Source organism: Lissotriton helveticus, chromosome 1_1 (genome assembly GCF_964261635.1).
Source record: "Lissotriton helveticus chromosome 1_1, aLisHel1.1, whole genome shotgun sequence".
Taxonomy (NCBI): Eukaryota; Metazoa; Chordata; class Amphibia; order Caudata; family Salamandridae; genus Lissotriton; species Lissotriton helveticus.
Genome location: NC_136057.1, coordinates 605,894,251 through 605,908,104, shown reverse-complemented (window position 1 = coordinate 605,908,104; position 13,854 = coordinate 605,894,251). Strand labels below are relative to the sequence as shown.

General features: G+C 47.3%; 1 protein-coding gene across 3 annotated transcripts in view; it reads left to right on the top strand.

Annotated features, from left to right (window-relative positions):
* The window catches only part of ITPR2 (inositol 1,4,5-trisphosphate receptor type 2), a 1,735,249-nt gene that overhangs the window by 738,520 nt on the left and 982,875 nt on the right, over positions 1–13,854 (top strand). For all 3 annotated transcript variants that reach the window (XM_078674117.1, XM_078674116.1, XM_078674118.1), the window contains one exon: positions 590–783. In XM_078674117.1, coding sequence (XP_078530243.1) covers positions 590–783 — 194 coding nt within the window. The remainder of the gene's footprint in view (positions 1–589; positions 784–13,854) is intronic.

The following is a 13,854-nucleotide window of genomic DNA, read 5'->3' as shown; positions in this document are numbered from 1 at the left end:
TGAGGCACTTCTAGGTGGCAGGTACGCAGTGCACCTCCTGCAAGCCTGTTTGACCCTGCTCCCACATCAATCAAGCAACAAGGGCAATGGTGTTCTCTCATTTTCATGAAAGCAAGTCCCCATCCATAAAGGGGGCATCCCCATTCTCTTTGCATTGATAAAACATGTTTGCCCACATGACCTAAATTACATAAGGTGCTGCACAGGCATCTATGGCCCCACAGAAGAGGGTGCATGAGCATCTATGGCCCCTTCTGTAACACAGAAGTGCTCCAGAGGTGCAGAAATGGGTACAAATGTTCATTGTGCCTGTGGCCATAAGGTCCATGCAGTCTAAATCACAATACCAGGTGCTCTTTCATAAATGTGAGATAATTATCAAGGTTCGAGAGAGTACACTGTAATATGTTCGGGCTTTCAGAGTCCAAATGGAGATTTTGATAGATGTATTTAAAATGTTAGCAATGTCCATTGGAAAGAGGATTGCTATCATCACTAGAGGATACAACATGATGTAGTTACGTATTTGGTTTATTTCAAACAAAAAGACTTTTAAACTAAACACTCAAGCAGTCATTTTCTGTGCTAGGCAACAATGTCATGAGAACCATCCATGGAGTCGGAGAGATGATGTCACAGATGGTACTGAGCAGAGGTGCCATCCTTCCAATGACTGTAACAGATGCTCAGCCGGCCCTTCATCCAGGCAAGCAAATTGGCCACTCAGACAGTGAGGACATAACTGTGATGGACACAAAATTAAAAATCATTGAGATTTTACAGGTAAGGAATTGATTAAAAAACGATATATTAATGTGGAATATACTAAGGAATAGATTGAGCAAAGAGGAGATTAGGCTTAGATAAATCTGAGGCAAATAAAGAAGCTTATGGCTTTCTCATTACACTGTTTTGACAAATTCTGATCTTGTGACTGTGTATTAGACAAGAAATATTTCTGTCATCACATTAGCTCTAATACTCAGTGCTGGGTGGACAAGTAGATAGGTGCAGTGTACAGTGTTCATAGTCTGATTATACAAGGAGGGGGTGAGCTCATAATAAGAAACAAGTCCGCAGGTTGCCCATCACAAGAAGAATAAATCACCAGGAAAAGAGAGTAGAGGGCTTGCATTATTATGCTCCTGAATAAACCTTGATAATGCCATAAGTCTTGGATCCTGTACAGCACAAATTACTGTCCCAGCATACTGAAGTAATCCAGTAGGCAGGATCGGTAATAAGAATCAGTTTATTTTCAGGGAACAGCTTAAACATCCACAGTGCAAAGCAGCAACTCTCTCTCTGCCCAACTCCCACATACAGAATGTACAGAGACAGAGAAAACATAACAATTCTAAAAGAGTATTCCAAATGAGAATACTACATACCTTCCCCCCCCTAAAAAAAAAAAAAAAAAAAAAAATGTAATGAACAAAATCTCGCAATTTGACAGGAGTATATCTGATAGTATATCTGATACGAGAACTTTTCCTCAAATTGACAACATTACTGGAATCAGCATCAACATTGCCTAAACCTCTGACATTGTCACAGGGTAAGCGTGAAAGGGAATCTTGAACATTGCTAGTACTCATAGAACCAGACACTGCAGTGTTAAAGGTTGATACATCACAATTAGTGGTGTCAGAAGCAGATAAATCGGACACGGCAGTGTCAGAGGTTGATGCATCACAATTAATAATATCAGAAGCAGATAAATCACAATTAAAAGTGTCTAACAACGCAGCATAATTTCCACAATTGTCATAAGATTTGGATGGAACAGACTGAGAAACTATCTTAGAACTACCCATTCTACATAAGGAAATACGTCTAAAATTCCAAATCTTACCACCTTCTACTCTTACTGCTTTACTAAACACTTCCAACACTTTGCATGGATCAGACCATGTAGCCCACTTATTGCCATAAAGACCACCAAACTTAACACGTACCAAATCTCCTACCTTGATCTTTGAACTATTAGTGGACACACGCAACAAGTTACCTCTCCTCTTCTCCTGATACTTCAAAACTTTATCTCTAACCTGAGAAGAATCAAACGAAGAATCATACGGAATCTTGATTTTAATCCACCAAGGTAACAGTTTGGATCCTGGTTTTCTACCATGCAACATCTCAAAAGGAGATACACCAGTAACAGAATTAGGAGAAGTACGGTATGACAACAGAGTAGCACATAGTGCCTTTTTCCATTCCAAACCACTTCTAAGTGCTAATTGAATAGACTCTTTAATAACTCTGTTAAAGCGTTCTATTTGACCATTGGCTTGAGGGTTATAATTGGACACTCTTTTATGTACTATCACACATCTCTCAAGAAACGAAACAAACTCTCTGCTGATAAACTGAGGACCATTGTCTGAAACAATTTCTGCAGGAATACCCTCCCTGCAAAAAAACTTCATCCAAAAATTCAATCACCTGCGCTGACCCAATCTTATCAACTATCTTCAACTCAGGCCATTTAGAGAAATAATCAATTAATACCAAAGCAAACACATCCTTATTGGCAGACAAATTGAATTGACAGATGATATCAATCCCAAGTTTCTTCCAAGGAGTCGTAACAAATTCCATGGGAGAAACCCCGACAACCATAGGTTTGACAGATTTGTGACTTTTGGCACAAGGAGGACATAATCTGACCCATTTGTCAACCATACCATCGACTCCTGGCCACTAATAGAACTCTCTTATACGTCTTTTGGTGCTGGACATACCCATATGACCCTCCATGAGCCATGGAAACAATTTTCTCTCCTAGTCTTAAAGGAGGGACTATTTTATCCCCTCGAGTTAAAAAAACTCTGATCAAACATAAGTTCATCTTTTATTTTCCAAAAAGACGAAAGATCACCAGATAATTTGCGTTCTTCAGTCCAGCCCAATTGCATAAACTTCACAATTTCGGACAAAACACTGTCTTCACACATAGCTGCCTTCCACTCAGTTTCAGAAATAACCTCAGACAAAACCTTGGATGTCTCACTATTGACATCTTCAATAGAAAATGCTACATCAATATCAAATCCAACATTAGCAATATCAAGGGTGCCTGATAACGGTAAACGAGACATACAATCAGCATGCACATTAAGACGACCAGGAACATATTCAACTACACACTGAAACTCTTGTAATTTTGCAGCCAAACGTGCCAAACGAGCGTCAAAGTTCTCACACCACCAGCCGCTAACATATTGATCAACGGCTTGTGATCAGTCCTTAAACGAAATTTGGTACCCCACAGAAATTGACGGAAGTGTTGCATAGCCCAAGTACACGCCAACAATTCTTCCTCGATGGTGGAATAATTATATTCAGCACCCCGTAGAGTTCTTGATGCATATGAAACTACATACTCTTCACCCATATTCCTTTGCATTAATACAGAGCCTAAACCAACATTGCTGGCATCCACAATACAATCTTTGCCAACCTCGAAAGATCTTAAAAAGGGAGCATTTATAATCTCTTTCTTAAGCAATTCAAAGGCATACTGTTGCTCTTTGTTCCACACAAACTTTACATTTTTCTTCAACAATGATCTCCAAGGATGAACTTTGGAGAAATAGTCCTGTACAAATTTACTATAAAATTCTGTAAGACCGAAAAATGATACAAGTTGTTCCTTGGTTAATGGAGCAGGAGCATTAGAAATGCTTTGAATGTGATTGAATTTGGGCTTGATCCCTTGTGATGAGATTTCATGGCCAAGATACTCCACTTTACTCCGTCTAAATTTACGCTTTGAAAATTTCAAAGTCAAACCTTTTTCCTGTACACATTGTAACACCCTTTCCAAGTTTTTATCATGATTTTCAAAATCCTTTCCAAAAATTAGAATGTCATCTTGGAAAGCAATGGCACCCTCACATCCCTCTAGAACCTCCTTCATAAGTCTCTGGAAGACAGATGCCGCGCTAGCCAAACCAAACGGCATGCGGCAATACTTAAACATGCCTTCCGGTGTGATAAAAGTTGTTAGAAACTTACGGCCACATGCATCATTGCACCCGTTTGCGATTCCTAAATTGCGAAAATTAAGGTATTGCAATTTAGAAATCGCAAACTGCAATGCATGAACAAATCGCAATTATTTTTGCGATTCGGTATTTTTCATTAATTGCGATTCACAATTTGCGAATCGCAATTAAGGAAAACCCTTAAGGCCAAAAGGCCCATAGGAATGAATGGGAAGGCATTCACATTTTGCGAATTTCAAATTGCGATTCGCAAAATGTGAATGCAATTTCAAGGGTGCAGGGGGGGGTCCAAAGAACCCCTACCTGCACCCCTGAAATGTAACTTTAAATGCAATTTACACACACACATGCCCCAAGGGCATGTGTGTGTGTAAATTAAAACTTTCAAAAATGCAATTTGTGCATATTTGAAAGTTTTCGGTAAATTAGCATGAAGTTCAACTTCATGCTAATTTACCACTTCCAAATTGCGAATTCGCAATTAAAAATGATCATGCATTGCATTTAAGAAATCTGAAATTGCGATTTCTTAAATGCAATCGCAATTTTAGAAATCGCAACATGGTTGCGATTCCTAAAATTGCGAAATGCTTGATGCATTCCAAATTAGTCAATTGCATTCGCAAACGGCCGAAAATTGCGATTCACACCGTTTGCGAATGCAATTGACTTTGATGCATGTGGGCATTAGATTCTTCATGTAAAACCACCTGATGATAGGCACTAGCTAAATCTATTGTTGAGAAAACACAAACCCCAGAAAGTGTGGAAATTAACTCATGAATATGGGGTAAAGGGTAACTATCAATCCAAATTTCCTTATTCAAGCTGCGAAGATCTACACATAAACGAAGTTCACTATTGCCTTTAAGTGATAAAACCACTGGTGAAACCCAAGGTGAGGATTCTGTGGGCTCAATTATTTTCTTAGATACCAAATCTGACAGAATTCATTTCAATTTTTCACAGTAAGCCAATGGTACATTCCTAACTCTGTGTCGGACGGGAACAGCACCCTCCTTGAGAATAATTTTGTGCTTGAAATTAACGAACTCTCCTAAATTATCTGTAAATATTGAAGGAAATTTAGTTCTTATTTTACTAATGAACTCATCATCCTCAGGAGGCACAACATAGACAGGTGGATAAGCATTAGGATCAAGCTTAATACCCATTTCCTGCTGATGAGGCCAACCAAGAATAGATACCCCTTTGGTTGCAACATAAACCTTCCCTCTAGTAGTCCTGTCTTTGAACTTAAGGTCAGCCCACATAAAACCATCAAGGTCAATTTTATGACCAGAATAACCACCCGGCTGGATATCCGGTGGAAGTAGTTTTGTAGTACTCCAAAATTCATAAAAAATATTTCTACCGATGATACTGTACCAAGCACATGACTCAATTAACATAGAAATTTCTTTCCCATTAACCAAAATTTTATCACTGGGAAAACCCTTGTGCTTAGTGTCACCAACACATAACAGACTGTTTATTTCTGAAATTTGTCCTGGATTCTCTTCACTTCCTTCAGATGACACTAAGTTCACTTTTTGCAAAGATCTGCACATTTTGCTAAAATGACCAGATTCTTTACATTTAATTCATATTTTATTCCAAGCAGGACACCCTTTGTAACTTCCAACATGGTAAGTGCCACCACACCTGTAACAAATTATCTGAGCCTTTTTCCCAAAAAACTTGTTGTCTCTTCCAAAATTCTCCTTCTTAATAAAGACAAAAGGAGGTTTCCTAGGATTGGAATGATCTTTTACAATTGCTACTTCAGGAATTATTTCCTTATTTTTCACTACCTGCCCTCTGATTTCACTGACAAAAATTTCCGATTGTTCAATCCCTTTAGCAATATTTAATACAGCACTAAGAGAGGATTCTGTCCCCATCCATAAACTTTCTTGAATTTTCTTACTCTTGGTTTTCATCATAATCTGATCTCTCAAAACTTGTTCAAAATTAATTGTTTCGAAAGCACAGGAACCAGCTAAAGTGCGCCATGCGGCTACATAATTCTCAATGGATTCATCCTCCTTCTGAGCTCGGAAATAAAGCTTAAACCTTTCCATGACAGTATTAATTTTCCTGCCAAACCTAATGCTCATCTGTTTAACAGTAACCTCAAACACATTGATGTCGCCAGAACCTTCTATAGGAGGTAGGTTTGCCAATTCCTTCAAACCTGCCCGTCCTAGACAATTTCTCAAAAGTGCAAGCTTTCTCTTAGGAGAACAACCATCTTGCTCCAAAACATCCACATACGCCAAAAACATTGGGTACCATAAGTCCCACTCCATTTTTGGTTCACCTGCAACTGGTAAGAAATGCGGAGGAGCAATGATGTTGGACATGTTAAATGCTAAAACAAAATTGACCCTAAAGAAATAAATTACTAAATATTAGTGATATACATTAAATAATCTGGAATACACAGTGGACTGTTAAAACAATAATCTAAAATAAAAAAACGTAGTCACCGATGTCAAAGTCGCGATGAAAATGTTATTTCCAGAAAATTGATTAAAAGTCACACGACGGGACAGAAAAAGTACCTGGATCGACCCTGAAATGTCGGAAATACAAAGTCTCGATTACGTCTTGCGATTGAAGAGCAGCTATCGTGCAAACAGAAGTAAACAACAAGCATTTGCAATGCAATAGGTCTCGCAGTAATTAAGTTTGAGCTTTTGGCATTTCTAAATATTGCAACACTAATTGCAACCCTGGCTGCCTGGATGCCTGCTGGACTGGGAGGCTGGAGGACTTTTCCTTGCTCTCACAGCTGTTATTATTCACACAGCTCTACACAGCTCTGATGATGCACCTCACGCACGGGGCTGACACAGGTATTATTTACACAGCTCTGATGTGGCACCTCAGGCACTGGCTCACAACTGTTATTATTCACACAGCTCTGATGAAGCACCTCAGGCACGGTGGGCTGTGAGCCTCTCTGGGCTCTAAAATAACCAAATGCCGCTACCACTTTAGCAGGAGGGGGGGGCGGGCACCGGCAATGTGCCCCGACGCACCCCCTCGTACAATGATGGCCCACGGAGCCCTCGTGGGCTAAGAAAGCAAACACAACTGCCCCCGTGATGCTGGAGTCCCGCTTGGGGGACTCGAAATGATAATGGCGCCAGGAGGCCCTGGGGGGCTTTGAACCAATATTCCCCAAACGTTGGAGTCCCCCCTCTGGGGACTCGAAATAACAGTGCCTGCAGAGCTGCTGGAATTAAAGGGGGAGCGGCACGCTGCCTTCCGGGGCCGCTCCAGGAGTATGCCCGGGCCCCCACGGGGCCTCTAAAGAACACTGGGGCCCCCGCCTCGAGACGTCCGCACTCACCGGGCCTCTTGGGGACTTCACTCTGTCTCCGTGCTGCTCCGGGGCTCCGTTGGCGGCGTCTCCGCTCCCAGGGCAGCAGGACTCTGGAACCCGGTCCCGCTCCTGGGGGCCGGGCCTCCTTCGTGGGAAGCGGGCGGGGTAGAGAGTGAAAAATTGGCAAGGTTTGTGTGGCACAAAATGCCCCCGGAATCCCGCCGCGCACGCACCGGAAGTCAGGCAATGTCGCCTGTGAAGGGGGCGGGGCCGCGTCCGGACCGGAAGAGGAGGCAGGCGGAGTAAATGCGTATCGCGGCCCGGGGCTCCTGTGAGCGGTGGAGAGCCCCGGGGCCGCCAGCAGGAGGTCGCGCAAGTGTTGCGGGGCTCCCTTGACCAAGAGGGAGCCCCGGGAAAGGAGCTGGCAAGAGCCGCAGCGTGAACTCTGCGGAGGGGGCACGAGGCACATGCCGGGTGCCTGCCCCTGCCGCGTGCTGAGAGCGGAGTCCCCCGAGATTGGCCCGGTAAGTTCAAAAGGGCTGGGGGGGGTCGGTGCACTCGTGTGTGTGTGTGTATGTGTGCGACGGCAGGGGGGGGTGGTGCACTTGTTTGTGTGCGCGTGTGTGTGTATGTGGGGGTGTGTGTGTCTGTATGTGCGTGCATGCATGGGCGCTCGTGTGTGTGTCTCTGTGTATGCGCATGCGTGTGTGGTGTTGGAGCTTCCCAGGAGACAGCAGCTGGCCACAGCGAGCGCGTTCGCGTGCGCGTGGCCCGCTCCGGTCGCCTCCTCGGAGAGGAAATGCGTGCGGCCAGGTGCTGTCTCCTGGAAAGCTGTGTCAGTAACAATAGATCTCTGGCGAGACAGCGCTGCGTGCTGTAATTGCCACGAAACCTAAAAATGGCCGCCAGACATTTTACGTCCTACGTTACGCTACGTTACGACGTGACATACTCCTCAGATAGCGCAAGGCATCATCGGTAGCGAAGGCGAAGAAGACAAAGATCCACAAGCGCTCTGGAACACAGGTACTCCTTTTAAAAAATGCATAAAGCGGAGATGCAACTCGCTGTACAAATTGTTGTTGGTTCTTAAATGTGATCACACAGAGATAGTTGACAGAGGAAAACTATAGCCAGATGCAATATTTAACTAGTTTACCTTAGTCCAGTCCCAATAACACTTTTTTGAGATCAAAACACTTGCCAAAGCTCCAAACAAAGTTAAGCATCACAAAATCCAATATATTCCACGCAAAATAGTCACCCGCTGGTGCAATCAAAGCACAGGTGACCGTTCAGCCCTCCACAGGGCTTGGTCGCCCCACTCACTGCTGCCGCTCCTGCCTGCCTTTGCCGCCTCCTGCCTGCAGATTCCTTCGCTCACTGCCCGCTGCTCCTGGGAATTTCCCGCTGCTCCTGGGAATTTCCCGCTGCCCGCTGCTTCTTGGAATTTCCCGCCGCTGCCTCCCTGCGCCCCCGCCCCCCTGTGATTCCATTCGCCGCCCCGCTCCCGCCACCCAGCTGCTCCTCCCTCCCGGCTCCTTACTTATGACGCCCCCAGAGCGACCGCGCAGCGGACGCGCGCAGCGGGAGCGCCGATTGAGCGCCGAAGGTGCGCCAAAGGTAAGCCCGTCTGCGCCAGTTCGCGTCTGGCCCGCGCCCAGCGCCAGGACCCCTGGCCCTCCCCGCCGAGGCAAGACGACCCGACTGACCTATGACACCGCCACTCTCAACGCACTCAATGCCGGCCGGACCCACGCCTGCTGCCGAGCCACCCCGAGACGCACCCACGGACCCTTCACCTGCTGCACCTGCAAGTTCACCTGCCTCCGAACCTGCCCCGCACCCGCCAAGACAAACACCAGCAGCAACCACCTCAAGTGCATCCTGATCAACACCCGTTCCGTCCACAGACACGCCGTGGAACTCTGGAACATCCTCGGTGCTACATCACCGGACGTCGCCTTCCTCACGGAAGCCTGGATGAACGCCTCCTCTGCACCCGACATCGCCATCGCCACCCCGGACGGGTACAAGATCCTCAGGAGGGACCGCATCAACCAGACCGGAAGTGGCATCGCCATCGTCCACAGGAACACCATCCGCATCACGACCGACGCCAACGACTCCTTCGCCGCAGCCGAACATCTCCACTTCCAGATTCACACCGACCCTAAGACGACCCTCAGAGGCACCCTCGTCTACAGACCCCCGGGACCACGCACACAATTCAGAGAAGACATCACAGACTTCATCAGCCCGCACGCCCTCCCCTCCACTGACTACATCCTCCTCGGGGAACTCAACTTCCACCTGGAGAACAACAAGGACCGCAACACCACCGCCCTGCTGGAAAACCTCGCCAACCTCGGACTCAAGCAACTGGTCAACACCCCCACCCACTACGCCGGCCACACGCTTGATCCCGTCTTCTCTTCCAGCAAGTACATCACCTTCAGCCACGCCACCAGACTCCACTGGACCGACCACCGCTGCGTCCACTTCAGCTTCAAAAGATCCACGACCCACCACCACCCGCAACAGGTACCTCACAGGAATTGGAGCAAGATCACCACAGACCAGCTCACCACCTCCCTCAGCCAGAGCCCACCCGCCAACACAACGGACCCCAACGAAGCAGCCCGCAACTTCACACAGTGGCTGACCGCCTGCGCCGACGACCTCGCGCCACTAAAGAACCCTCCCAGCAGACCCAGAAGCAAGAAGGCATCCTGGTTCACCGACGACCTCAAGGACTCCAAGAAGACCTGCCGCACCCTCGAGAAAGCCTGGCTCCTCGACCGGACCACCGACAACATGACCGCCCTCAAACACGCTACCCGCAAGCACCACCAGCTCATCCGCACCACCAAGAAGAAATCCCTGAAGGAACGACTGGACAACAACGCCCACGACAGCAAAGAGCTCTTCACTATCGTCAAGGAGTTCTCCAGCACCGGCACCAACGACATCACTCCGTCACAAGACCTCTGTGACTCCCTCGCCTCGTTCTTCCACCGCAAGATCGTCGACATCCACAACAGCTTTGGCGCCCCACCCACGCACCCAACCATCGAACCAACGCCCCCCACTGCCACCCTTCGCACCTGGACCACGGTAACCACCGAAGACACAGCCCGCACGATGAACACCATCCACTCCGGATCACCGACCGACCCCTGCCCACACCACGTCTTCAACAAGGCCGACTCCACCATCGCACCCCAACTCCGTAACATCATCAACGCCTCCTTCAACACCGCCACCTTCCCGGAGAGCTGGAAGCACGCCGAGATCAGCGCCCTCGTGAAGAAACCTACAGCGGACCCCACCGATCTCAAAAACTTCCGCCCCATCTCGCTCCTCCCTTTTCCTGCTAAAGTCATCGAGAAGATCATCAACAGACAGCTGACCGCCTTCCTCGAAACGAACGGATCCCTCGACCCCTCGCAGTCCGGCTTCAGAGCCAACCACAGCACCGAGACCGCCCTCATCGCAGCCACCGACGACATCCGGACCCTGCTCGACAAGGGGGAAACAGTGGCCCTCATCCTCCTGGACCTCTCCGCTGCGTTTGACACGGTCTGCCACCGCACCCTAGTGCAGCGCCTCAGCAGCATCGGTATCCAAGAGAAGGCACTGGAGTGGATCATCTCGTTCCTCGCCGGAAGAACACAGAGAGTCCGCCTCCCCCCGTTTTGCTTCGAGGCCACCGAAGTCATCTGCGGCGTCCCGCAAGGATCTTCACTCAGCCCCACCCTCTTCAACATCTACATGAAACCTCTCGCAGCCATCGCACGCCAGCACAACCTCAACATCATCTCTTACGCCGACGACACCCAGCTGATCCTCTCCCTCACCAGAGACCCCGACACCACCAGAACCTGCCTACACGAAGGGATGAAAGACGTCGCCGAATGGATGAAGGACAGCCACCTGAAACTGAACTCGGACAAGACGGAAGTCCTCATCCTGGGATCTTCGCCCTCCGCCTGGGGCGACTCTTGGCGGCCCCCAGCCCTGGGCACCGCACCCAAGCCAACCGACCACGCACGCAACCTGGGCTTCATCCTGGACCCCTCCCTCTCGATGACCAGACAAGTCAACGCCGTCTCCTCATCGTGCTTCAACACCCTGCGTATGCTTCGCAACATCTTCCGCTGGATCCCGACCGAGACCAGGAAGACTGTCACCCAGGCACTCGTCACCAGCCGACTGGACTACGGAAACGCTCTCTACGCCGGAACCACAGCCAAGCTACAGAAAAGACTCCAGCGCATCCAGAACGCCTCCGCCCGACTCATCCTGGATGTCCCCCGACGTAGCCACATCTCCTGCCACCTGAGGAACCTGCACTGGCTCCCCATTGACAAGAGGATCACGTTCTGGCTCCACACCCACGCACACAAGTCTCTCCACGACCTGGGCCCCAAGTACCTCAACGACCGCCTGACCTTCTACACGCCCACCCGCCAGCTACGGTCCACCAGCCTCGCCCTCGCAGCCGTACCACGCATCCGAAGAGCCACCGCCGGAGGAAGATCCTTCTCTTACCTGGCTGCCAAGACTTGGAACTCCCTCCCCATCCACCTTCGGCTGACCCAGGACCATCTCGCCTTAAGTAAACAACTCAAGACCTGGCTGTTCGAGCAGTAGCATACTCCTCCCCCCAAGCGCCTTGAGACCCTCCCGGGTGAGTAGTGCGCTATACAAATGGCATGATTGATTGATTGATTGACAGATCCATCGAACTGTCAGCCGCAGGTGCCATCAATACACAAGAATCGTAAAATACCTCAGAGAGAAGTGAACGCTGTTCAGGAAAAACATGAAAAAGATAAAAAATCGTCACCAAAATTTTGAAGTAATCCAGTAGGCAGGATCGGTAATAAGAATCAATTTATTTCCAGGGAACAGCTTAAACATCCACAGTGCAAAGCCGCAACTCTCTCTCTCTGCCCAACTCTCACATACAGAATGTACAGAGACAGAGAAAACATAACAATTCTAAAAGAGTATTCCAAATGAGAATACTACACATGCTTTTGCCAAACCTAGCTATGCACAGCATATCCTCAAACATAGCTTCCCTGTTGTTACTTTTGGCTTGTTTGTTATAGCCTCCTGAAAATGTTTCAGGGGACCATTTTCATGTACTAAAGGGATCTGCCCAGTATTGAGGTAGGATTTGAAGGAAGAGGGTTAGCTGTTAAGTGGTGGAGAGTTTTTATGGCACTTATGATTTAATGCATTTGTTTGTTGAAAGACTTTCCTTCTTGGTTGTTGGTGATCAAGTATTAAAACCTTCAGCGGAAGTTTTTTCTGTACGGTGAAATTAAAAAAGTGGCTGAGACACTGGGCCTTCCACTTTAGAAGGACTAGTTAAGTCTCCCTTGAGCACAAAGATTTTGGTGGAAAAACAACCAGCAGGCATGTTTCTGTATTTCTTGAAGATTTGGCTGGGTAGAGTGAAAGAGGCTGGGAGAAACTGCAGTCAGTCCTTGCCACACTCTAGCTGATATAGATGTAGGGCTGCATCCTGCAGTCCAACCCTTTCTAACTATGCATTCTCAGCACACTGTGGGATGGTTCAGGGTTCCTCTGGCAAGAAACAGAACGCTGTTCAAAATGACCCTCTATAAGCATTTGATAGGAAGGTATTTGCTAAAGGCAATAGACTACATTAAGGGACACCTATAAAACCTGTTTGTGGTATTGTTATACCAGTGCTGCATGGGAGGTGACAACTTTAGCTATACCCAGGTGGACAGGACAGTACCACTGGTTTCTTTAAGAGCTTTTGCTCACCACTCTAGATGTGTTTTCTAGATTTGTGTCTATTGGTGTTGTAAACCATCACTACTCATGAATGAGAACTATACGCTTTTTTTGAAGATGTGATTAGCCAAAGGGTTTTTTAGAAATCAAAGGTGACTTTTCCCTGGAAAGATTTAAGCAGATTCCGGCTTCTGTTATGACTCTGTGAGTTATCTCCAGATCCCATACATTTCATCCCTAGCAACAGTCATTCTGGAGCTTTGGCTGTCACTGCAAGTCGGGGGCACCCTCCAGTTCAGCAATAGTGGAAGACCTTCCTTCCTGCAGAGGTGTAGAGAGGTGGACAGCAGGCAGCCTTCTTTGTCCTCATCTTACACTTCAGCAACCCCAAAAACGTCTCTGTGCCATTTATTATTCCACGCACAGTACTCTGGCCAAAGGACAGGTGGAAAACCTTTAACAAAAAAGGGCAGAGAATTACATAGGACCAGTGTGTCCTTGAAATGTTAAGGGAAAGGCTTGTGTACTCCTTTTTGTAAAACGACTACTCATTCCCCTAAACAACTTTCTCTCCACAAATTCAAACCTCTTGATAATGGTTGTTGCTGCTCTTTTGTGAAATGGTGTCATAGAGATGGTGCCCTTCCCTGATCTCCCTTGTCCAATTTTGGATTTGGGATTTTATTTTTTTATTTTTTTTACTTTTTATTGCAAAAGAACAATATAAAG